This window comes from Lissotriton vulgaris, chromosome 9, assembly GCF_964263255.1.
Source record: "Lissotriton vulgaris chromosome 9, aLisVul1.2, whole genome shotgun sequence".
Classification (NCBI taxonomy): Eukaryota; Metazoa; Chordata; class Amphibia; order Caudata; family Salamandridae; genus Lissotriton; species Lissotriton vulgaris.
This window is the reverse complement of record NC_141697.1, coordinates 143597010-143621332: the sequence shown is the minus strand read 5'-3', so window position 1 is coordinate 143621332 and position 24323 is coordinate 143597010. Positions and strand designations below refer to the sequence as shown.

At 46.7% G+C, this 24323-nt stretch overlaps 1 protein-coding gene across 1 annotated transcript in view; it reads right to left on the bottom strand.

Annotated features, from left to right (window-relative positions):
* Positions 1-24323, bottom strand: part of SPTBN5 (spectrin beta, non-erythrocytic 5) — a 2284272-nt gene that overhangs the window by 346996 nt on the left and 1912953 nt on the right. The window contains exons 52-54 of the mRNA XM_086937224.1: positions 21079-21216; positions 6280-6536; positions 3997-4183 (exon numbers count right to left, since the gene is read on the bottom strand). Coding sequence (XP_086793350.1) covers positions 3997-4183; positions 6280-6536; positions 21079-21216 — 582 coding nt within the window. The remainder of the gene's footprint in view (positions 1-3996; positions 4184-6279; positions 6537-21078; positions 21217-24323) is intronic.

Genomic DNA, 24323 nt, shown 5'->3' with positions numbered 1-24323 from the left:
TAAATAGGGCTTCACTATGAGGACTAGAGGAGAAATATAGGCTCTGCAGGTTTAATAACAAAATACAACCTATCTGTTGGTATTTAGGTTGAAAATAATGTGCTAAAATGTCGGAGGAGCACAAAAATGGTAAACAGTACTTTTGACGTTTGTAAGCAGAGTGGCTCCGACAAAAACATGTGATATCTCAAATACGCTGTGGTATAGTTAAAACATATAGCGTATATCGTGATGTTCTTACCCCATTTGGTAGTTGTATACAACTTCAACAGGTGGCTAAGGGACTCTCTGGTCCCAGACTGAAAAGGAAGGGTAAAGGGTGAAGTATTAGGCGTTCGTCTTACCCGACAGATGAAGACGCTAAACCCGGACTTTCGTCCGCCATTCTTACCAGCGTGTGGGGAGTTCCCGGGACTTGTGCTGTCTCTGCCCCTGGATACTAGGTGCTGGTTTCCTGTTCCTATTAAGACGGGAAGAGTGAAGAAGATAGAAGACAGACTACGCTTTCTATGTTCGATGTGCCCCGTTTGTGTTTGTATTAGAATATGGGCATTAAATTGAGGTATTATTTAAAAGATGTATGTTATTAAAGAAGGTGATATTCACAGCACATGTATGGGGGATCTAGTAGAATTTGTGTTGGAAATCACATTTTGTTTTCTCTTTTCTGAAAATAAAGCATTTACAAGGGAGTTGAAAAATGTACACACATATTCATTTGTGCGTAGTCACATGAAATGCGACTTGATAAAAGCCCCATTAAACAGGAAATGTGGACTTAGCCACTCATGGTAAGATCAAGGGATATTTTAGTTTTTTATGAGAACTGGTGCCACGGGATATTGTCACTGAGGTTGTGTTGGCGTGTGATGGCCGCAAGGGGGCTCATGTAGACATTGAAGAGGGTGGGGCTGAGCGAGGAGCCTTGAGGAATGCCGCAGATTACTTCGGTTCAGAAAAGGGAGTGGTGATGAACAGAGTGTCTGAATTAAGCAGACCACTCTTACCCAGTCCAAAGATCAGGGCTTGATCCATCACCGTTTTTTAGCTCACTGCACCATCCCAGCTCAGAACTTGGCTATATGCAAATTAGTCTGACCCTGGCCCAGTGCATCATGGGAACAGGGCAGACCAAACTACCAAGCCAATTCTTATACTGGGAAGGAAACAAGCTACCGGGGACCGGTTTCTGGCATTTCAGCCGTCTTCGACCCGGCTTGCTTGAATCCTGATGGTGCAATGAGCTAGGGACTCACATCTGAGTATACCCTTCCACGCTTGTGGTGGACAAAAATGATTCAGAAAAGGGAGAGGATCAGCTGGGTGTCGTTGGCGTAAGAGATGATGTTGAGGTTGTGTTGGCGTGCGATGGCCGCAAGGGGGCTCATGTAGACATTGAAGAGGGTGGGGCTGAGCGAGGAGCCTTGAGGAATGCCGCAGATGACTTCAGTGGCTTCTGATCTGAAGGGGGGGAGGCGGACTCTCTGAGTCCTTCCGGCGAGGAAGGAGATGATCCAATCTAGTGCCTTCTCTTGGATTCCGACGTTGCTGAGGCGCTGCTCTAGGGTGCGGTGGCAGACAGTGTCGAAAGCCGCGGAAAAGTCCAGGAGGATGAGGGCCGCTGTTTCCCCGTTGTCGAGCAGGGCTCGGATGTCATCAGTGGCAGCGATGAGGGCGGTCTCGATGCTGTGGTTGGCTCGGAAGCCGGACTGCGAGTGGTCGAGGGATCCATTCGTCTCGAGGAAGGCGGCCAGCTGCTTGTTGACGGTCTTCTCGATGACTTTGGCCAGGTACGGGAGAAGCGAGATGGGGCGGTAGTTTTTGAGTTTGGTGGGGTCCGCTGATGGTTTCTTCAGTAGAGCGCTGAGTTCGGCATGCTTCCAGCTCTCCGGGAAGGTCGCTGTGTCGAAGGAGGTGTTGATGATGTCCCGCAGGTGGGGTGCGATGACGGAGTCGGCCTTGTTGAAGACGTGGTGAGGGCAGGGGTCGGTTGGGGATCCGGAGTGGATGGAATTCATCGTCCGTAGGGTTTCCTCGGTGTTGATCGGGGTCCAGGCACGGAGGGTGGTGGTGGGGGGTGCAGGTTCTGTCGTGGGGTGCATCGGCTCTGTGCTGAAGCTGTTGTGTATGTCCGCGATCTTTTTGTGGAAGTAGGAGGTGAGGGAGTTGCAGAGGTCTTGTGATGGGGTGATGTTGTTGTTTCCGGCGCTGGTTTTGGAGAGCTCTTTGACGATGTTGAAGAGTTCCTTGCTGTTGTGGATGTTGTTGTCCAGTCGTTCCTTGAATGCGGTTTTCTTGGTGGTGTGGATCAGTTGGTGGTGTTTTCGAGTGGCGAGCTTGAGGGTGGTCATGTTGTCTGGTGTTGGGTCTCTGCGCCAGGCTCTCTCGAGGGCTCAGCAGTTCCTCTTGGAGCTCTTGAGTTCGTCGGTGAACCATGGTGCTTTCTTACTGCCGGGTCTGCTGGGCGGGGTCCTCAGTGGGGCGAGGTCGTCTGCGCAGTTGCTGATCCACTTCGTGAGGTTGTTGGCGGTCTGGCTGGGGTTCGCTGAGCTTGCGGGTGAGTCCTGGCTCAGGGAAGCGGCGAGCTGGTCGGCTATGATCTTGTTCCATCTTCTGCGTGCAACCTGTTGCTGGTGGTGGTGTTTCGTGGTTTTTTTGTAGCTGAAGTGGACGCAGCTGTGGTCCGTCCAGTGGAGTCCGGTGGCGTGGCTGAAGGAGATGTCCTTGCTGGAGGAGAAGACGGGGTTGAGTGTGTGTCCGGCGTAGTGGGTGGGGGTGGTCACTAGCTGCTTGAGACCGAGGGTGGCAAGGTTGTCCAGCAGGGTGGTTGTGTTGCGGTCGTTGTTGTTCTCCAGGTGGAAGTTGAGGTCCTCGAGGAGGATGTAGTCAGCGGAAGGGAGAGCGTGCGGGCTGATGAAGTCGGCGATCTCTTCGCTGAATTGTGTGCGTGGTCCCGGGGGTCTGTAGATGAGGGTGCCTCTGAGGGTGGTCTTGGGGCCGGTGTGGATCTGGAAGTGCAGGTGTTCGGCGGGATGGCGATGGCGATGTCGGGCGCTGATGTCGGGCGCTATGTCAAAGTGTAGCATTTACAAATAGCATTCCTCTTGCTCTCAGTGGTCAGCAGACACTGTGCTATTTTCATAACTGAAAAATACAGTCATTTTTGTATATGGGAGAAATTTAACGTGAAGAAAAATATTTTCATGGAACAATAAAGCCGTAATGTTTTTCTCCACTTTCAATTAAGCCAATTACATCTTAATGTTTTATGAAGCATGTTTCTTCACTTGAAATTCCTCCCATTTAAACAAATGGGTGTATTATAAATATGGCACCGTGTCTACAGGCCACTGGTTATGTTACGGTATCTTATTATGGAGTAGTGGTGTGCGACTGTACCCTATTATTTCAGTGGAAATTTAATATGATATGGTATGGAGATTTAAAAAGGGCACAGATACTCCACTGAGTGTCCCAGCGCTGGCTTCAATTCTGTCTGCACAAGCAACATTAGACTATTCCTTTTGAAACATCCAGTTTTTAATTTTTTCTTAAACATTGATGCCTCAGTTTTTGTACATAACTCCAGAGGAAGTTTGTTCCAGGTAACTGACCCTAGATAGGAGAAAGACTTGCCCCCAATTACCGCTCGATGAATCTTTGGAATCTTAGCCAACCGCCTGATGGAAGATCGAAGATTTCCAAAAGGAGCATACTCTGTAATCCTTTTCCTGAGGTATCTTTCCCCAGTGGCCTGTAGTGCTTTGTGAGCAAGGACAAGTGTTTTGAAAATAATCCTTTATTAATTAGAAGCCAATGAAGAGCCTTTAAGTGAGGAAATATGAGACCTTGGGGAGAGATTGAAGAGAATTCGAGCTGCTAAGTTCTAGACAACCTGCAGTTTATTAAGACGATAGTCCGGAAGACCGAAGTATACAACATACAGAGATAATACAACACTGGGAATTGGAGGAGGTTTCATCCATGATACTTTACCTGGTGTTTTTCCATTAGACTCTGGGCAGTGGTCAATGACTGTCCATAGTCCTTGGATGAGGCTAGAGGTAGCTTCTCTTGCACCCATGCAATTTCCTCATCAACGTCTTGGAAAAACTGATGCAGTAGCCTTTTGGCCTCCAGGACTGCACGCTGCTCATGAAGGGGCTCACCTAGACTCTTATATCTGTAGAATAAGCGGTGGTTTAGTTAAGTGTATAGTTCATAATTAGCAGATGATAGAAAATCAAATGCGAATAGAATATAATGTGCAAGGGCAGGACTTTCTCCAATTGCCTTCTTGACTCAATTTATCTAACATGAGCAGGAATTAGAATTACCATTATGAAGAACTCAGCATGTAGAATATTCAAAAACAAAAAAATACTTTAACATTAGGTTGATTTTAATGGCAAAACTTCTATAAACATTTGGGAAGGAGCAAACTGCATTTCACACACGATTATTCAAGCTAACTCTAACTGCTATATTAACCTCTTAGGTGCTGCGTCGGGGCGTTGGCCGACGGCAGCACTACCTCTCCAGTGCTGCGCACGACCATTGGACGTCCATTCAGCACTAGTTCCAATGGACAGCGCAGCACTGGGGAGGGATATTTGTGCGCATCTAAGGTGTTAAACTAAACCTATACCAAGTATTACTTCTTTACTTTACCCTCATCCAACGGTAACCATAAATCTAACTCTTAACTCGCACTCTAAACCAGATCTCTGACCCCCTGCCAACATCTTAGAAGTTCTTATCTATTCAACACTCTTACTCTTTACCTTTTTATAAACAATAAAAGAAACCCATTTCTGCAAGGTTATTTTTGTGACTGAGATCTTAAAATAAAAATTGTTAGAACTGGATTTGCTTACAGTGGTATTATCATAGCAGTAATCCTCAATACAAAAAATCTTTATAATGACATAAACCCATAAAGAGATCCTCCCCATTTTTTATCTGTGCTGGGCAACTCTCTGTTGACACCTGCACAAGTCCTGCTACCTTGGATTAGAATAAAGGATGGTGCGATGGCTTGACAATCTCCTGCTTCAATAAAGTCTAAACTGTTGCGGACCATGCTACATGGTACCTGACAACTAGAAAAACTTTTCATCCACAATATTTGCCTTGTAATCAAACCCTTTGGAGGCCCATGTGCTACTCACTTAGGTCAGGATTTTAATAACAATGGGCCATATTTAGAATTTGGCAGGCAGGGTAATCCGTCCTTTGGAGACTGGGATCCTAATCTTTCTGTTGATGGATCCCATGTTGGCTCCATCAATGGAAAGCTTCCTCCGAAGGCCTAACGGAGTAGGCACTGCTGGAGGAAGAACATTATATTGCTGACCCTATATAGGGTGTACAGTGTAATGTCCTTATTTTTCTGCCCGTCAATGCCAGGAAAAATCTGGAGGTAAAGGACATAAAAACAAATAATGACCCCATACACTGGGAAAAAGCTCCCATGGTGTGGGACTTAGCATTTTTTTCCAGAAACAAACTCCCACATTTGGAGTTTGTTTCTGAAAAAAACAAAAAAAGGTGACAAGTTTGGTGAACGGCCATCAATACCGATGGCGGTCATCCACCAAATGTTTGTACATTTGAGAGAACCAACATGATGGCTGTTCTTTTCAAGGTACAGATCCCTGGGCTGGTGGTCATCTCTTAATTTGTCTGATGGTAGTCCATCAGGGTGGGAGAGGTAATATCCTCCATAACACTTTTGGAGGGCCTACTATTCAGTAAAGACTAAATCAGACCCTATAACTGTATTTCTTACAAAGTGCTCACTACCTACGGTTTGCTAATCTCTCACAGGTGGAAATATCAAGTACTTTCTTACCCAACACAACTGTATGTACTTCCTCAACCTTTAGGATTCAAACTTCTGTGAGCAGTTAGCTCACCAAGCTATTTTCAGCCAATGTCAATTACACTGTGTCAGTCGCAACTTAAGATCTCACTCTTACCTTCTCATAAAAAATCTTCTGAAACACTCAAATGTGGTGGTTTCTACCCTTCTACTCCTTCTGGAGACTTCTGTGGAAAAGCTGGGAGATAATTCTTGACCTATGACTAACCACCTGAAAACCCAAACACTGCTGAAAACCATCCTCTTTTCTACAACCTGTTACCATTTTTCCCTAACTCTTCTCTTTACCATCTTATAGAAGCAGCTGAGGCAAAAATCTGTCTTCTAGACAGCGTTCTCTGACAGGCAGATACCGGGCTCAATAGAAATGTCTATGTCATCATAATGGGCCACACCTATGCACAGTGATGTCAACCCTATCCTGCATCTCATCCGACAGGAAATGCTTTGCCCGGTGAAATTCCTGTGCATTGTCCACCAGCGTCTTTATCCAGTCCTCGTGGCTGGCGATCTCCTCTTCTAGCTCTGTCTGTTTTTTCAGTAAGGTGTTCAACATCATCAAGTCCTTAGCGCTGTCAGAGATGGCCAGCTCAGACTCCAAGCGATCTAGCCATTTTTCTACATCATCTATTCTTCGCTGGAAGACAAGCGCCTGTTGGAATTTAAATGAATCAGTATCACTCTAGTGCATCCCAAATATTCACAGTACATCAGGCTATCTTGAAAATATTTTTTTAAAGTTTTAAATTATGGAGAAGAACAATACAATCCGACAAATTCTACTGGTCTGAATTAGAGTTCAGGAGGAACTTTTAAATCCAGAGGACAATCCACCAGGGCAATTTCCCCTACCCCACATAGTTAGGACAATGGAAGAAATTAATGCTTGGATGCTCCTACAGATATCTTTCCTCCTGAAAATGGCAGATTTTCCACTACCAATGATCCTTATTACAGTTCAATAGACAATAACCATAAGAGCAAGGATACTTTCATGTGAGGTTGGGTTGTTGCTCTGAACTTGCAGAGGCTATTTTATGGATTTATAATGAGGGAATCCTCATCAAAATAATACATTATTTTATTGGACCCTTAGACTAAATAAAATAATAGACTCATGCATTTCAATGTATTCAAAATATTTAACAATGTGTTGTAAGAAATATGGTACGTGCACAATTTACAATTTGGAGCAACCTTTCATTCAGAACTCGCACAATTATAGATATTTAGAGTTGTGTATCTAAGGAACAAAAGAGATAATCCCCCTTTCTGGACTTTTTACACATCAAAGAAGCAAGGCCATTTGGGAATTGTGTAAGACAGTAACAAAAAGTAAGAGTGTGGCATGGTGGGATGTTCCTCAGTTTAAGATCATGGGGATAAAAGACTATTAAAGTCTTCTTCAGACTTGAAAGTATATCATGGCATTTTCTTTCTTACTTATGGTTCAGGGAGCATGGGTAAGGTGGCAGGCAGATGTCAAGTCTCACTTATGAACATGTCACAAGTAAAACATAATCCTGCCTTCAGTCACAGTGAAATGATGTCATAGTATAGTATTTATTGCCACTAAACATCAAGTTACTAACCTTTGGTAATGTCTTATTTAGTAGGGACTCTATCTAGCCACAGATTCCTTACCTTAGAATTATCCCCTTGTGTCAGACTGGATCAGGGAATTTTCAAGCAGTAACCCCGGTCCGCCGCCAGTAGGTGGTGTCATTCGGCTCTTCATTCACGTCACCTGTGCCGTAAGTTAGGTACCCGATACCTCTATAGGCGTCATCTTGGCCAGCTGACGTCAATTCATTTTTGCGACTTTCCACGCCACAGGCATGGCGCCACGAAGGAGACCAACAAGTGGTGTGAGTTTCTAGGTCACTTTGTAAGGGGAAGCCCTTATGCTTCAATCAGGTCGCAGAGCGGGGAGGATAAGAGGGTCAGTAAGGAATCTGCAGCTAAAAGAGTCTCTACCAGATAAGGGATTACCAAATGTAGGTAACTAACTTGTTCATCTGATAGAGACTTCTATCTGCAAATTCCTTGCCTTAGACTAGATACTCAAGCAATGCCTCCCCAAAGAAGGGTCTGCAAACTCAAATCCTGCTGTACCAAATGAGCAAAATGCCCATCCCAACAGACCTGACTGTCCAGGCAGTACTACTTAGTGAGTGAACATGTATAATGAAGCATGACAGATATCCAGGACTGGAACTCCACAAGTTAACACAGAGGTCACAGCTTTGGCTCTGGTAGAGTGAGCATGCAGGTCCTCAAGTGTTTGCCTTTTGGCTGTTGCGTACCAGATATTTATGCTGAGCACTGTCCATTAAAAGATGGTTAGTTTCTGCACAGCCTTTTCTTTCTTGGCCTCGATGTATCCTATGAAGTGTTGGCTATCCGCCCAAAATTCTTATGTGCAGTCAGGGTGGAACACCAACGCTCTTTTTGGATACAGATGGTGGAGTCATTCCTCTTCCTTAGAAGGATGAGGCTCCGCAAAAAAAGTAGGCAGGGTGATGGTCTGGCCTACGTGAAAAGGATTGACTACCTTCGAAAGGAAGGAGACACATGTCCGAAGAACCAGGTAGAAATTAGTATATAGAAGGTGTACCAAGAGAGAATGCCTTTGCTGAGCCTCTTGACTGATGCATTAACCACCAGACAAGCGCTCTTGAAGGTCAATAACTGAAGAGAACAATTGGGCAACAGCTCAAAAAGGCTCACACTTCAGGAAAAAATCCCACTGGGGCATGATGAATGGCCTGGGAGGAAACATGTTACAAACCTTTGAGAAATTTAATCCAAATGGGTGGCTTAAATAAAGAAGGTTGGTATTGCAAACACAAAAATGCAGAAATAGCTGAAAGACAGCCCTTAACTCTGCTCAGAGAAGAGCCCTGCTGGTTCAAAGAAAGAACACATGATAACACCTAGGAAAGAAAAACAATGCCACACATTTGTACTAGTGGCAGGAGTATAACATTTTGGTGGAGGGACGCCTAGGTGCCAGAATAACATCATAGAGTTCAGGAGGAAAGTCGAAGGCTGTCAACTGTCGCATCTCCATGCATCTCAATACATGAAGGCAGAGGGTGTGCAGGTTGCGGTGCAGAACCAACTCTTCTTGCTGCGACAGAAGATCCTACCGAAGAGGTAGCTTAACCGGAGGGCCAATGCTCATGCACAACAGCTCAGGATATCAGACTCTTTATGCACAATCCGGAGCCACAGAATAACTTTGGCTTTTAAGGCAGAGCAGTAAGGCAGACTGCATCACAAAGCCGTATGGCGGAATGCTGTTGTGTTCCATCTCAATGCTTCAGGGTAACTGGTTTCGATTAATTACACAAGGCGCCTGGCCGTGGAGATGAGAACCATCACCAGCAGGTAAAGGATTACAAATGCCAGCTGGAAGAGGCTGGGGCTTTGAACTATTCAAAACCTGATCGGCACAGCAATCCAAATGCTTACTTAGCTTGCTTTCAGAATCTGCGGCCTACTAAAGGAATGAAAAGGACTTTAATTATGAACGCACATGTTGAACTTACTTTAAGTGAACACTAATGCTCGCATGAAGGACTCAATGCCCCACAATGCACCAGAATGGAACTGCACTGAGTATACGCCCACTGGGGGTGGGGTTTGTAATAAATAAAACCGGAAATTCAAACAATGTGAGCCTCAGATGTGCTGTTTGCAAATGCCCATGAAGAAGAGGCTTGTGGCCTGGAAACGCGTTGGCAGAAAGAGATTTTAAGGCAGAGCAGTAAAGCAGGCTACATCACGAAGCCATATGGCGGAATGCTGTCGTGTTCCATCTCAATCGGTTCAGGGCAACTGTTTTCGATTAATTACAGACGGCGCCCGGCCGTGGAGATGAGAACCATCACCAGCAGGTAAAAGGATTGCAAATGCCAGCTGGAAGAGGCTGGGGCTTTGAACTATTCAAAACCTGATCGGCACAGCAATCCAAATGCTTACTTAAGTATCTTGCTTTCAGAATCTGCCGCCTACTAAAGGAACGAAAAGGACTTTAATTATGAACGCACATGTTGAACTTACTTTAAGTGAACACTAATGCTTGCATGAAGGACTCAATGCCCCAAAATGCACCAGAATGGAACTGCACTGAGTATACGCCTACTGGGGGCGGGGTTTGTAATATATAAACCCGGAAATTCAAACAATGTGAGCCTCAAATGTGCTGTTTGCAAATGCCCATGAAGAAGACGCTAGTGGCCTGGAAACGTGTTGGCAGAAAGAGATTTTAAGGCAGAGCAGCAAAGCAGGCTGCATCACGAAGCCGTATGGCGGAATGCTGTTGTGTTCCATCTCAATGCTTCAGGGCAACTGGTTTCGATATATATATATATATATATATATATATATATATATATATATATATATGCGGTTTACCCCAATAAATCCTACCGTGACCTTCACAACCCCTCCTTGAGTGCTGCATCTTTTCTTGGAAAATATGAAAAGTTTGAGCGCAATATATATATATATATATATATATATATATATATATATATATATATATATATATAATTTTATTGAACTTAGAGCATATTACAATGAATAGGGAATATGGTATGCTTCAGCATACAGAGTTTACAGTATATATTGAGGCAACATTACAGTCACATAACCGGACGACAGTGCATGAAAGGCTAAGTGGGCACAAATGAGACCTGCAGACATATATATGCGTCCAAAATCACCAGATGTGAACCTATAACTAGAGTGGTGGAACTGCTAGACGCGACCACTCAGGGTATTTTATGTTGCGAGATCGCTCTAGAGGAGCTCCTATGTGCCAGGGTCGTCCAGTCGGTGAAGATACGCCACAAGGGGCGGCCCAGATATCATGTGGGCAATTGGCAAGGGGCATGAGGTTCCAGTATTCAGTCAAGTATGTTTGGCAGTGTGCTGCATCAGCAAGCCACGTCTTAGTCGATGGTGCTGGCTTATGACCCCAATGTATTGCTACCCGTCTCCTTGTCAGTTTCAGTAGTATCGCCACTAGTCGGCGACTGGCATTGAGAATTGCTTTGAGATGCCCAAGTAAACACGTGAGTGGGTGGGGAGTGACACTGTCTAGAGTAGTAATAGAAGTAATCTCACAAACCACTCTCCAGAAGTCAGCCACTTGTGGGCATGTCCAGGCCAGGTGTATAAATGTGGCATCTGGCGCAGAGCATCTCACACAGTTTGCGTCAGCAGCCAAACCCATTTTGTGCAAGACCGAGGGGGTGCGGTATAGTCTATGTACAAATTTGAGATGTATCTGTCTCAGTCTATAGTTAGGGGAGAGTTTTTCGGTCTGCTTGCAGCAGTATTGCCACTGGTCCTCAGTCAGCCCAGAGGGCACGTCTGCTGCCCATGCAGCACGGGCACGTTCTGTGTTAGTTGGGGAGGTTGACAGTGTAAGCGATTAAAGCCTTGTAATGAGTTTGCAAGGTGATGTAGTTATGTGAATATACTCAAGGGCCGTATTGACTGGAGGGCCATGCAGGAAGTCCTTGTTAGTGTTCCCGCATTTGATAGTAAAGTAGGGTGTCCAGAGGGGATAACGTGGTTTCAGCCGTGAATGCAGGGGGGGAGAAACTGGCAATCTGGGTAGAGGTCTGGATGAGTGCATATGCCCAGTGATGCAACGCGGCGCACCAACCCTTTATTGTGGAGTGGGGGGAAGGAGTTTTTTTTTTGATAGCTTCATTGTGGGTGCATATAGTGTGTCAGTGGCAATCTGTTTGTGGCTACTCTTTCATGCCCAGAGTCCATCTGGGTCTCTGCTCATCCACACCCGAGTTACCTGGTCGGTTCAGTGGCCCATTGGAATGGAAACTCAGTTGGGTGAGGGAGCGTCGCTTCGGTGAGGGGAAACAATAGATTTGCTCCAGTGTATTTGCACCCTGTGTGGCCGCCAAATCAGATTACCTCCCTCATCATGGGTGGAAGGTCTTTGAGTGGTTCGTGGATATATAATGTGATGTTGTCCAAGTACATAGAAGTAACTAGACTGTGGGTTGAGAATCCAATACCACGTTCTGTGTGGTGTTGGCGTAGGCGGGCCACCAGAGGCTCCATCGCAATCGCCAATAGCATTGGGGAGAGCAGGCATCCCTGCCATGTGCCCCTGTTGATCGTGATGGGGTTGGTTATCTGTCCGATAGATTTAATGCGTGCTGAGGGTAGTGTGTATAATAAGTGGATTTTCTAGATGAATTGCAAGCTAAAACCCAGACCGCCAAGGAGTGAGAAAAGAAATGACCTTTCCAGAGAGTTGAATGCCTTTGTGGCCTCTAAAAGAGCCGCCACCGTGGGCAGCGAGGGGTTGATAAGGGGCAGGACAGAGAAATTTGTACGCACGTTGTTGTGATGCAGCGCATCCACGAATAAAGCCAGATTGATTGGGACGTATGACTAGGGACATGAGTGGTAGGAGGCAATTTGCTAATAGTCTAACAAACATTTTAGTTTCAATTTTGATTAAACAGAGAGGCGGTAGGAATCACAGCTCTCAGGCACCTTGTCTGGTTTTAATATGAGCGTGAACAGTGCCTCCCAAAGAGTGGGAGGGAGGCGGCCCAGTGTGACCGGTTTGCTATACATCTCAGTAAGGTAGGGAATCAGAATGGATGCATACTCTTTATAAAATGCAGGGGTTAGTCCGTCCAAGCCTGGCGCCTTGTCTATCGTAAATGGGGGGTCCAGGTATACTTGATGTCCCGTGCCAAGCCAAAGCAGTTGATGGAGTCAAAATATTGCAGCAGAAAGTCCTGGGGGCAAGTTGCCCCAGCCGTGTATAGTTGAGAGTAGAAGGAGGTGATAGTAGCTGCTATGGAGGCAGGGGACGTGATCCTCACACCGCTATTGTCACATATGTGGAAGCGTGGGGTGTTCTCAACAGGTTAGCTAGTGTTTTACCAGGACAATCGCCTTCCCCATATTGACAGGCCTGGGTCGACCTACCAAGGTGGTTCACCTCATGCTCTGCCTCAGTTTGGTATTCAGATAGCTTAGTTCTATTGTCAGCGAATGCGGCAGGGGAGGGGTTAACACTGTATGACTGGTCCAGTGTCTCAATCTCCAGTATTAGCTTCTCCAAAGAGTCACGGATGGCCCGGCAGTAACCCAGACTCGTTAGCGAGGCAGACGCTGCGATTAACTACTTTAAACGACTCCCAGAGAGTCAATGGGGAATCAACCGACCCCTTATTTAAGTCAAAGAACACAAATATCATTGCAGTTCTTCTTTAAAACCGGTGTCTTTCAGGGCGAAGGGGGGTAACCTCCATGAGAACATGCGCTGCAGATTTTGCTGGAGCTTGAGGGTCAGACAGACAGGGGAGTGATCGGATAGCACGCCATGTGTTCAACAGAAGAGATCCAGCCAACGACGTTGCGAGTCACCAGCCATATGTCTAACGGGACCAGGAGCTGTGCATGGTGTATATCCAGGTGCCCTCCTCATTGTTGGGATTCATATGACGCCAGGCATCTAAGAGCAAATTGTCCAGCATCAATGAGTGGAGCGCAGCAGTGTCCTGAGGGTGTTGCTGTCTAGTGCCTGGGCAAACAATTGCGTTCTGTAAGGCGATATTGAAATATCGAAAAAATGGGGCATGATCCGAGTGAGGAGATTATCTACCAGATGTGGAGAAAGAAGTTTGGGTCTTCCATATTAGGTCCATATATGGCTGCCATAACTAATGGTTGTGAGTATGGCAGCCTGCCAATATGATGTATCTGCCTGTGGTGTCTATGTGTGAATGTGGGGTGCGCCAGGGAACGTCTTTTTGAGTAAAATGGTGACGCCCTTGCGTAATTAGAATATACTGAGGAGTGAGAGGGGCCCCACCAGCGGTCCAATAAGCGTGCGGTGTTAGATGTGGAGAGATGCATCTCTTGCAAAAAGCATAGGTCAGGATTTGCGATGGTCATTAATGCCCCCTATATTCCATGTTAGGAACGTCACATTGGTCATTGATGAGGTCTAAGAAACGTTCACCGCCCTGAGCTATTGTGTTACCAGATTCAGACTAGTAAATAAACAGAAGGGTGTCAATTCCGAGAGTAATGGTCCCGGCACCCAGGAACCCAAACTACCTACCCATGCCCACCCCCCTCCCACTCCAACTCCCCAATCAGGTTGAGACACAGTACTCTCCCTACCCAAAATCCCCCAACTTGGAGAATGGTGAAAGTACATGGGACTCGTCACATTAGAGCACGTGGCCGCTGCTGCACTATTCCCGGCTAAAGGGCAGGGTAGCGAAATGGGGTGGTGCATCGGAGGGGCTGCTAAAAATGCTAGTGAGCCATCTCAAAAGGTCTAGAAGAGATACTAGACGTGGATGCACAAAGGAGCCAGAGTCTGTGGATGCAACTGCAGGCCACAGGTGGCCCGGCCAAACAAGCAGCACAATGTGAAGTGCACTAATCATTGTCGCTAGTGGAGCCACAGTCAGCAGGCACAGGAGATCTGCAAGTTTTTTGCAACTGTTTGACATAGGCCATGGTGGCTTTGGGATCTGTAAAATGGCGCGTAGTGCCATCAGTGTCAATGCGTAATTTGGCAGGATACATGAGAGCGTATTTGATATTTAATTGTTGAAGCTGACGCTTGACTAATAAGACAGCCTCGTCTGCCCGCCTGTACCGCCAGGGTGAAGTCAGGGTAAAAAGAGAGAGTGTTACCCTGATGCCTAACCTCACCCATCTCTCTGGCCCATCGCAGAATTGCATCACGATCCCAGTAATTCAATATGCAAGCATTTATTGGCTGCGGGGAGCATGGGGGCGCGGGCCCAGAGATCAATGCACTCGTTTGACTATAAAGACATTTGATAGGACTGTGCCAAACAGCTCTCGTGACAGTGATTCTACATAGTACTCAATTTTGGTTATAGCGGTAGATTCAGGGTCTCCAGTGATCTGAAGGTTATTCCTGCGGGAGTGGGATTCAGGATCTTCATTTCTGGCCTGGAGAATCCCAAGAATTTTGTCCATTTTTAACAGCCATTTTTCAGCACTGGTATCGTCTGTGTCCGATACTCTAGTTTCCAGTTGGGAGATCCAGCTGTCATGGGAATCCACACAGAGTTTAATTAGGTCCAGATGGGCCGAAAGGTGATCCATTTTGGAATCTATAGTCTTTAAACTGGATTTGACCTCAAGGAGCAGGGAGCGGATATCCTCGTCATGAACTCCTGCTGTGTAGCCTGTTCCTCTGCTCCTGCGGAAGGGTCACCGCCTCTGCCAGTACGGCGGCCCTCAAATGTTATCTTGGGCTGTTTCACTTCAGGTTTCCCCCTTGCCACTACAGCTGGACATAGAAAGTAGGAACGGCTACTGCCAACCACAGCCGGGGTGAAGCTGTGGGACAAGGGTACCCCCGCCGGGGCCAATCACGCACCTCAGACAGCACCCCCCGGAGCAAGCTCGAGGCGTAAGCAGGCCACAGGCAGGGGCCCAGGTCCGAGGTTCCAGGCAACGGCGATCCAGGCACAGTCAGACAGATGTTGCAGTCAACAGCTCCCTCAAAGGACAGTGTGATGTGGGGCGACCAATGAAGCACCCAGCGGCACGGCCCACCATCTACAGCACGCCCAGCAGCCCTCAAGTAGGCTCAGAACACGAACTTCAGCCCAGCACTGCTGGTGCAGCGGGGGATGAACTGCCTCACAGGGAGTTCCCGGGCCCCAGGGAATCATAGGCCCAGCAAGGCCCAGCACTGCTGCACTCCCAAACATGGGCTACTCTCTGCCGCCAGGTCACCGGAGGGGGCCCGGCAGCTGCAGATGTCAGAGCCCCATGGTGTTGGGGCATCGCCCAGTGGAAGCAGCAAGCATCCTGAGACAGGAGGGAGTGAGGCCAGAGTTCAGTGGGGCTCAGCACACACCCCCCACGGCCCGCCTCCTTACTTGAGAATTGAGGTCCAGTGACACGGAACACGGGCAGCAGCTGGCGCAGGCCGCAGGGAGCTCCTCGGCCACCCAGACAGGAGGCGCCCAGGCCAACCCAGGTGCCACAGCAGGAAGCACTGGTGGACACCCCTGGAGCAGCAGGGTAGCTCCTGGGCAGCAGTGAAAACTGCCGGCCCAAGGGACTGGATCTCAGACACCAGCACTCAGTAAGCTCCGTCTCTCTCTCAGGCGGGTCCAGAGCTCCCATGCGGCTCCAGTCTTCCTCCACGCTGGCCGAGCAACTATGGCCGCTTCAGTTTTCTCAGCAATCATGCCGCTGCAGAGTCACTCAACTGCCTCCCGGAACCTTCAGCAACACAGGCTCTGCTGAGGTAAGTCCGGATGGGCTTGGTGCCTCCAGGATTCTGTCGGATTGAAGGGTCGGCCAGCAGAGCATACTTAGGGAGCAGCCATCTTCCCGCCGGCAAGACCACGGCCCACACATTTATATATATTTAAATATCGATATTTTAAACAACTATATTAGTGAAAACAATATTTTTTTCTCTATATTTTTGTCATTTTAATTAAGTATAGGGAGTCCTTATTTTTAAATTCAATATTTTTGTACGTAGATGTTTTTTTTACTCAATATTTTGAACAGGACAATTGTCCTGTGCAAATGAGCCCCTGTGCATGACTTAGACCAGGCCTCAAGGAGGACGTTGGTGAAGGCTTCATTAGAGAGGAGCAAGGGTTTAGAGGTGGCAGTCACCAGCTGAAGCACCTCTGAAGTTAATCTTGACTGCCACTGAGGGCAGTTGAAGGTCTAAGACCTCATTTGCCCTACACATCACTGTGGTGAAAGAGCCCCCCTCCTCTGTAGCCACAGTAGGCGGGGAGACTAAGCCAGTGTCAGGTGAGGTGTCTAACACACTGGCATCATCGGCCACAACGTCATACCAGGGGTCCTCTGTATCATCCACTTGGTGGCGATATTCATTAGGGTCGCCATACCCATTTGTCTTCTGTACTGGGCCTGTCAAAGACGAATTGCCCAGACTCTGACCCAGAAGGCATGGTTCCTGCAACACCAGAACCGGCATAATGCGAGGCCAGTCCTGCTACGTATCAGAGAAGAGGACGATGGGAATGGCTTTGTTGATGGGCATTGATGGCGTCGGAATCAGAGCAGGCACTGAAGAAAGGTCTCAGTGCCATTGGCTGTGGCGCTCTGGATCCCGCATCGGATCCAAGGGTCCCAACGGGCACCAATGGTGTACCTGCTGGCGGGAATCTAGTCTGGGTCCATCCTAAGCATATGGGGCCTGAAAGCGCTCCAGAGGAGTCAGGACCCTTAAAAATGAGGTGCATGGCCTCATAGAACTCTCTTAGTTGGGAGAGGGTCTCTCCAGGTCCGGGAATATCGTGGAAGCGCAGAGCCAACCCTGGTTGAGGCTCTGCAGAGGTACAGGGCCTGTAGTGCCGATACTCCCTCGTCTCACCCAAAGATTTGGATGGACACAGAGAATTCAAAGGCGTTTTTGGCTTCTTAGATTTCTTTTTCTTGTATGACTTACCCAACAACAACTTCAACTGCGACGACTACCATCAGGTGTGGCTCCAATAGCGGTTTCGGCCTCTTCCACACGACCGGGATCTTGATCATCACTGGGTCGTCCGACGTTGGGCGGTGAGGAGCTTGAAGGAGGCCTCCCTCACTGCCTTTGGGTGCATAGCAGGCAATCCCTGTGCGCCTCCGAGTCATGGTCTTCCTAAACGATTCAGAAAAGGGGGTGGTGATGGACAGAGTATCTGAATTAAGCAGAACACTCCTACCCAGTCAACAGATCAGGGCTTGATCCATCACCGTTTTTTAGCTCACTGCACCATCCCAGCTCAGAACCTGGCTACATGCAAATTAGTCTGTCCGTGGCCCAGTGCATCATGGAAACAGGGCAGACCAAACTACCAAGCCAATTCTTTTACTGGAAAGGAAACAAGCTTCCGGGGACCAGTTTCTGGCATTACAGCCGCCTTCGGCCCGGCTTGCTTGAATCCTGATGGTGCAGTGAGCAAGGGACTCATGTCTGAGCATACCCTTCCACGCTTATGGTGGACAAAACGATTCAGAAAAGGGGGTGGTGATGGACAGAGTATCTGAATTAAGCAGAACACTCCTACCCAGTCAAAAGATCAGGGCTTGATCCATCACCGTTTTTTAGCTCACTGCACCATCCCAGCTCAGAACCTGGCTACATGCAAATTATTCTGTCCCTGGCCAAGTGCATCATGGGAACAGGGCAGACCAAACTACCAAGCCAATTCTTTTACTGGAAAGGAAACAAGCTTCCGGGGACCGGTTTCTGCCATTACAGCCGTCTTCGGCCCGGCTTGCTTGAATCCTGATGGTGCAGTGAGCAAGGGACTCACATCTGAGCATACCTTTAAACACTTATGGTGGACAAAACGATTCAGAAAAGGGGGTGGTGATGGACAGAGTATCTGAATTAAGCAGAACACTCCTACCCAGTCAACAGATCAGGGCTTGATCCATCACCGTTTTTTAGCTCACTGCACCATCCCAGCTCAGAACCTGGCTACATGCAAATTAGTCTGTCCCTGGCCCAGTGCATCATGGGAACAGGGCAGACCAAACTACTAAGCCAATTCTTTTATTGGAAAGGAAACAAGCTTCCGGGGACCGGTTTCTGGCATTACAGCCGTCTTCGGCCCGGCTTGCTTGAAAACTGATGGTGCAGTGAGCAAGGGACTCACATCTGAGCATACCCTTCCACGCTTATGGTGGACAAAACGATTCAGAAAAGGGGGTGGTGATGGACAGAGTATCTGAATTAAGCAGAACACTCCTAAACAGTCAACAGATCAGGGCTTGATCCATCACCGTTTTTTAGCTCACTGCACCATCCCAGCTCAGAACCTGGCTACATGCAAATTAGTCTGTCCCTGGCCCAGTGCATCATGGGAACAGGGCAGACCAAACTACCAAGCCAATTCTTTTACTGGAAAGGAAACAAGCTTCCGGGGACCGGTTTCTGGCATTACAGCCGTCTTCGGCCTGGCTTGCTTGAATCCTGATGGTGCAGTGAGCAAGGGACTCACATCTGAGCATACCCTTCCACGCTTATGGTGGACAAAACGATTCAGAAAAGGGGGTGGTGATGGACAGAGTATCTGAATTAAGCAGAACACTCCTACCCAGTCAACAGATCAGGGCTTGATCCATCACCGTTTTTTAGCTCACTGCACCATCCCAGCTGTGAACCTGGCTACATGCAAATTAGTCTGTCCCTGGCCCAGTGCATCATGGGAACAGGGCAGACCAAACTACCAAGCCAATTCTTTTACTGGAAAGGAAACAAGCTTCCGGGGACCGGTTTCTGGCATTACAGCCATCTTCGGCCCGGCTTGCTTGAATCCTGATGGTGCAGTGAGCAAGGGGCTCACGTCTGAGCATACCCTTCCACGCTTATGGTGGACAAAACGATTCAGAAAAGGGGGTGGTGATGGACAGAGTATCTGAATTAAGCAGAACACTCCTACCCAGTCAACAGATCAGGGCTTGATCCGTGATGGAGTCAGCAAAATTGCAGAGAAATTGGTCAATAGGAAACTCTCGCAGTTTCTGGAGGCCAATCACAAGCTAAAAAGTTCCCAGACAGGCTTTCGACCAGGACAGGGCACGGACATCGCCCTCCTGGCGGCGGTAGAGGAAGCCAGAGCGCTATTCGATGGGGGAGGATCAGTGGCAGTGATCCTCCTCGACCTTAGTGCAGCGTTCGATACCGTCGACCACCAACTCCTTATTAAAAGACTCAAAGGAGTTGGTGTGGAAGGCTCTGCTCTATCCTGGCTTTCATCCTTTTTAGCCCAACGGACCTACCAGATCTGGGAGAAGAACGCCCGCTCCTCCGAGATGCCCCTCCAATGTGGTGTACCTCAGGGCTCCTCCCTGAGCCCTACACTATTTAATATCTATATGTCCACATTGGAGGAGGTTATCACCCCATTGGGAGTGAGCGTCGTCAGCTATGCTGACGACACACAACTGGTGGTGTCTCTGTCCCACCCTAAACAACAAACAGCCGACCTATTCAACTGCCTCATGCAAGTCCACTACTGGATGAATAGGTCAGCCCTAAAATTGAATGGGACAAAAACGGAAGTCCTTCTTCTTGGCCCAAAAGGAATCTCACTCTCCCCGAACATCTGGCCAGCTTGTTTGGGTCTCCCCCCTGATCCAAAAACAGAGGTAAAAAGTTTGGGTGTGTGGATCGACACTGACCTCTCATTTTCTACACAGGCAAAGAAAGTATCAGGGATCTGCTTTGGGCTCCTGAAATCGTTAAGGAAAGTCCTGCCCCTCTTACCCTTTAATTCCCAAAAACTGTTAATACAAGGCCTAATAATATCGAGGCTTGATTACAGTAATGTTATCTATCTAGGCGCTCCTGAAGCGACCTTCAACAAGCTTCAGAGAATCCAGAATACTGCTGCCCGGATCATCACAAATACCCCTGCCAGAACCTCTGCGAAACCTGCTCTTAAACTCCTTCACTGGCTCCCCATAAGGGAGCGAGTCAAATTCAAGGCCTTATGCCTTGTTCAGAAATCACTGCAAAATCAAGGCCCCCCAGTCCTCAGCAAATTCATCACACCCTATAGAGCTACAAGATCCCTCCGTTCAGATACAGAAAATCTCATCATCACCCCCAGATTCAGGAAAGTCCGATCAGGAGGAAGACGTTTTTCATTCCAAGCGGCCCGCCTCTGGAATTCGCTCCCCCGCAATTTGCGTCTCGAAACTCAATACCTACATTTTAGAAAGCAGCTTAAAACTCATCTTTTTCCCTAGTTTTTAATATCTCCCCTCATCCTGAATCTTGCTCCCCTTCCCCCAGCCCCCCTTTGTTTCCCCTCCCCCCGTTTTGCCCCTGGCCCGCTGTACCGTAGAGTTAGGGTCTCCAGCGCTGGGATACTTCAGGGTGACTATGCGCTCTATAAAAAATAAATAATAATAATAATAATAATAATATACATAACTTTCAGCTCGGCGGTGTCCGAGCCGAATGACGCCACCTACTGGCTTGCAGGGATACCGCTTCAAAATATCCAGATTCGGTCTGACGCCTGGGGATAATTCTAAGGTAAGCATTCTGTGGCTAGAAGTCTGTATCAGATTATCACTATAGAGTTTCCTGCACAGCCCCCTGATCAACCGTTCCACTTGACTGAGGTCTCACACATTACCTTGTAAGCATCCTGAAGCCTTTTCTTCTTCTTCTCACAGTTCCCCTGCAATTCATTCCACAGTTCTCCAATGTCGCAAAGTCTGGCATTCACAACATCTGGTGCATAATGCCCATCTCCAAGCATCTTCTCGCCCTCCTGCAGGCACAAGCATTGAGAAAGTGAGTTCATGTCAGCAATAATGCTTATGAAGTGTTTTTTCAAAATATTTAGTTGCTAAGTATGAGTCTGTCACTGCCAAGGATCACAGTGCAATTCACACAGTTCCTCGGTGCTGTTAGTATCTGTGACAGTGCTTGTAAAGTCCATAAATAAATCACCACCAGTGAATAGGCTAAGTATAGTGTCTTAGCCCAATACCAACTACAAATATCTAGGAGTGCTTGATGATGCTAATGCCAAAAAATGCCCTAAGTGCCCAAAAGTAAATTACAGTGTCTCAACGGCTATGACACAAGTGATTATATAGCACCTGTACCCTATAACTACCATAACTGATCTTGACTGCTAATGACTATTAGAAGCAGTGGCTTAAACTGCAATAAATAACATAAATCACAGATTACAGTGGCTTCAATTCATTAGCCATGAGAGCAAGGATCTCAGTATCCCTCAGTGATGGTATCAAAGTATCTGTCTTACTAAGGTCCTCAGTTACTATTGGTTAAAGCTTCCCAAAGACAAGAGTGTCAGGATCTTAGTGCCATCTTTTGCTCCAATGGCCTTCACTGCCAGAATACCCAATGTAATTCCATGTCTGAAGTTGTCAATGCTAGGTTCCCCATGTCCATCACTGCATCACTCTCTACCCATCTGTGCCAGCGTCTGAAGAAATTCAAATCTTCATTCTCAGGGGTCTTACTAATATCAATAAAGAACTTGGCACAGAAGCTGAAATATGAAAAGACATCTTTATTAAACTTTCAATAAGTGAGGCTACGTCATCCAGCTGCCTTAGCAACTGAATGAGGCAGTCTGAGGAATACAGAGAACAGAGGCCTTATAGATGCTTAGGAATACAAAACTCAGCATAAAAGAAAGGGGCAGTCCTTGCTTTTGCAAGCATGCAAAATGCCTAACATTCCTTCTTACACAAGCCGGCCAAACCCATAATAAAAGACCACAACCCATATCGTAAACAGGTCATAAAAGAAGGAACAGAAACAGATGAGAGGTAGGATAAGGGGTATGTATGTGCATACCAAACTTTACAATCTCCTGTGCTCTGATCCTTAATCTTGATCAGCTACTGGGCAAGGAACTGGCCTAACAAGGTGGTATACAACGTTTAGCACGCATTTTTTACAACGCACTACCATTACAACGCAGGCATTACCACGCATACCATTACAACGCATTGCGCTGGGGGGCGCTCTAGGATAGGGAATAAGTTTAATTTTATATCCAACACCTTCCCTAGTGTCCACGGGGACTGGAGTTGGAATATAAAATTGTACTTACCACTATCCAGCACCTCAAAGCGCTATGCATTGTAACGGTATTCGTTGTAAATACCGCGTTGTAAAGGTATGCGTGGTAATAGTATGCGTGCTAACGTCATACATTCAACAAGGTCAGCTTCAGGCAACAGGGTCAGTTCACTCAGGTCATCTAAGAGTCAGTTAAAGTCATCTGCCTATGTGAGGCCAACTACAAAATGGCTGCCATGCACAAAATGGAACCCAAGGGTTCAGAACGAAATCTTCAAATACACAGTGAATCCATTGGTGTAACATGACGAAAACACTCATACTTGCTGAGCTCACTGTTTACGGTTCGCTTTTACCAAAATCGTAACAGAACCACGACCTTTATGACCCAGTTTCAGAATTCACGGAACCTCACGTCTAATTGTTTTGGTAGCCAAAGAAGAGGTAGTACTCAAATATATATATATATATATATATATATATATATATATATATATATATATATATATATATATATATATGTATATATATATATGTATATATATATATATATATATCTGCAGCTTATAGAAAAGGTTCAAAAATGGCAGTTTACATTTACTTTTCTTTTAAAACCGCATAAATCGCTATGGTTCATTATTATAATGAAAAACTTGACCATAAGAAGCCTTCGGCAAACCTTTATTTAAAAGCAAAAGGAAAGGGAATATGAGATATTGTTAACCAATAGGCTGTCATTAATAGATCAAATATAAACCTGTCAATGTGCCTTTAAGAACCTCACAGTACCCCCTTTATCCCATCATGCCCCACAGGTGACAGCTCGGTCGGATAATTTTTCTGGAAAACTAAGGAATCCTGCATACAGAACATTTTGAGAGCTACAATAGCTTCAGTACGGGGAGGTGGGTCGGGTTGCTCATCACTTTGATGAGGATTTGCCTGGAAATAGGAAATGGAAAGTAGAACTAGGTTTATAGGTAAGCAATGGCTTAATCTGAGCCACTGCTTTCCGGTGCTCAGCCCAGCACTTAATTGGTTTCCGGTGCTCGGCACAGGCACCTAATTGTCAACACCATACTTGGAACAGTCTACCACACGGTGGCATTGCTAATTTAATTTAGAGATGAGCAGAACAGCGTTTTTTTAGGAATACAATATACATTACAATTGCTAATACCTGCCTTCCCTGCCATTCCTTTAGCTTTGGGGACCTGAAATATTCTGAACTGTCACATTTACATGCGAGAGAGATGGTTAGTAGTTGTTTTGACAGAGATGACAAGGGCAATGGTTGGTGCAAGCTGCAGTGGTCAGAGCCCTGGCGCTTAATATTTTACAAATTAAGCACTGCATCCTTCTCTTCCAGGTGATCCTCATCAATAGTCATTAGCATTGAATAGAATAGCAAGCCCATCCCAAAATTCGCAGACTTGGAAACTAAAGCAACTCAAATACTTAACCAAAATGATTCCTCGTTTAAGCCTGTCTTCCTTGAGTGTCTGCTTTAGTATCTGAATCCAGGCAGTAATGCCTAGTTAAGGCATTAGCAGACTGCTAGGTAGCAGCTTTACAAATGTCAGAAATCAGTACATTTCTTAACAGAATTGCAGTGGCGGCTTTTCACCTAGTATAGTGTTCTCTAGGTCCAGCAGGTAATGACTTTTTAGCTAGCTTGTATGAGAGCAGAATATAGGAAACAATCCATCTTGAAACAGACTTAAAAGATGCTAAACCTGTTCTCGATGACCATAATCATCAAACAGGTCGTCCTATTTCCTGATACTCTTGATCTTGTCCAAGTAGAATTTTAAC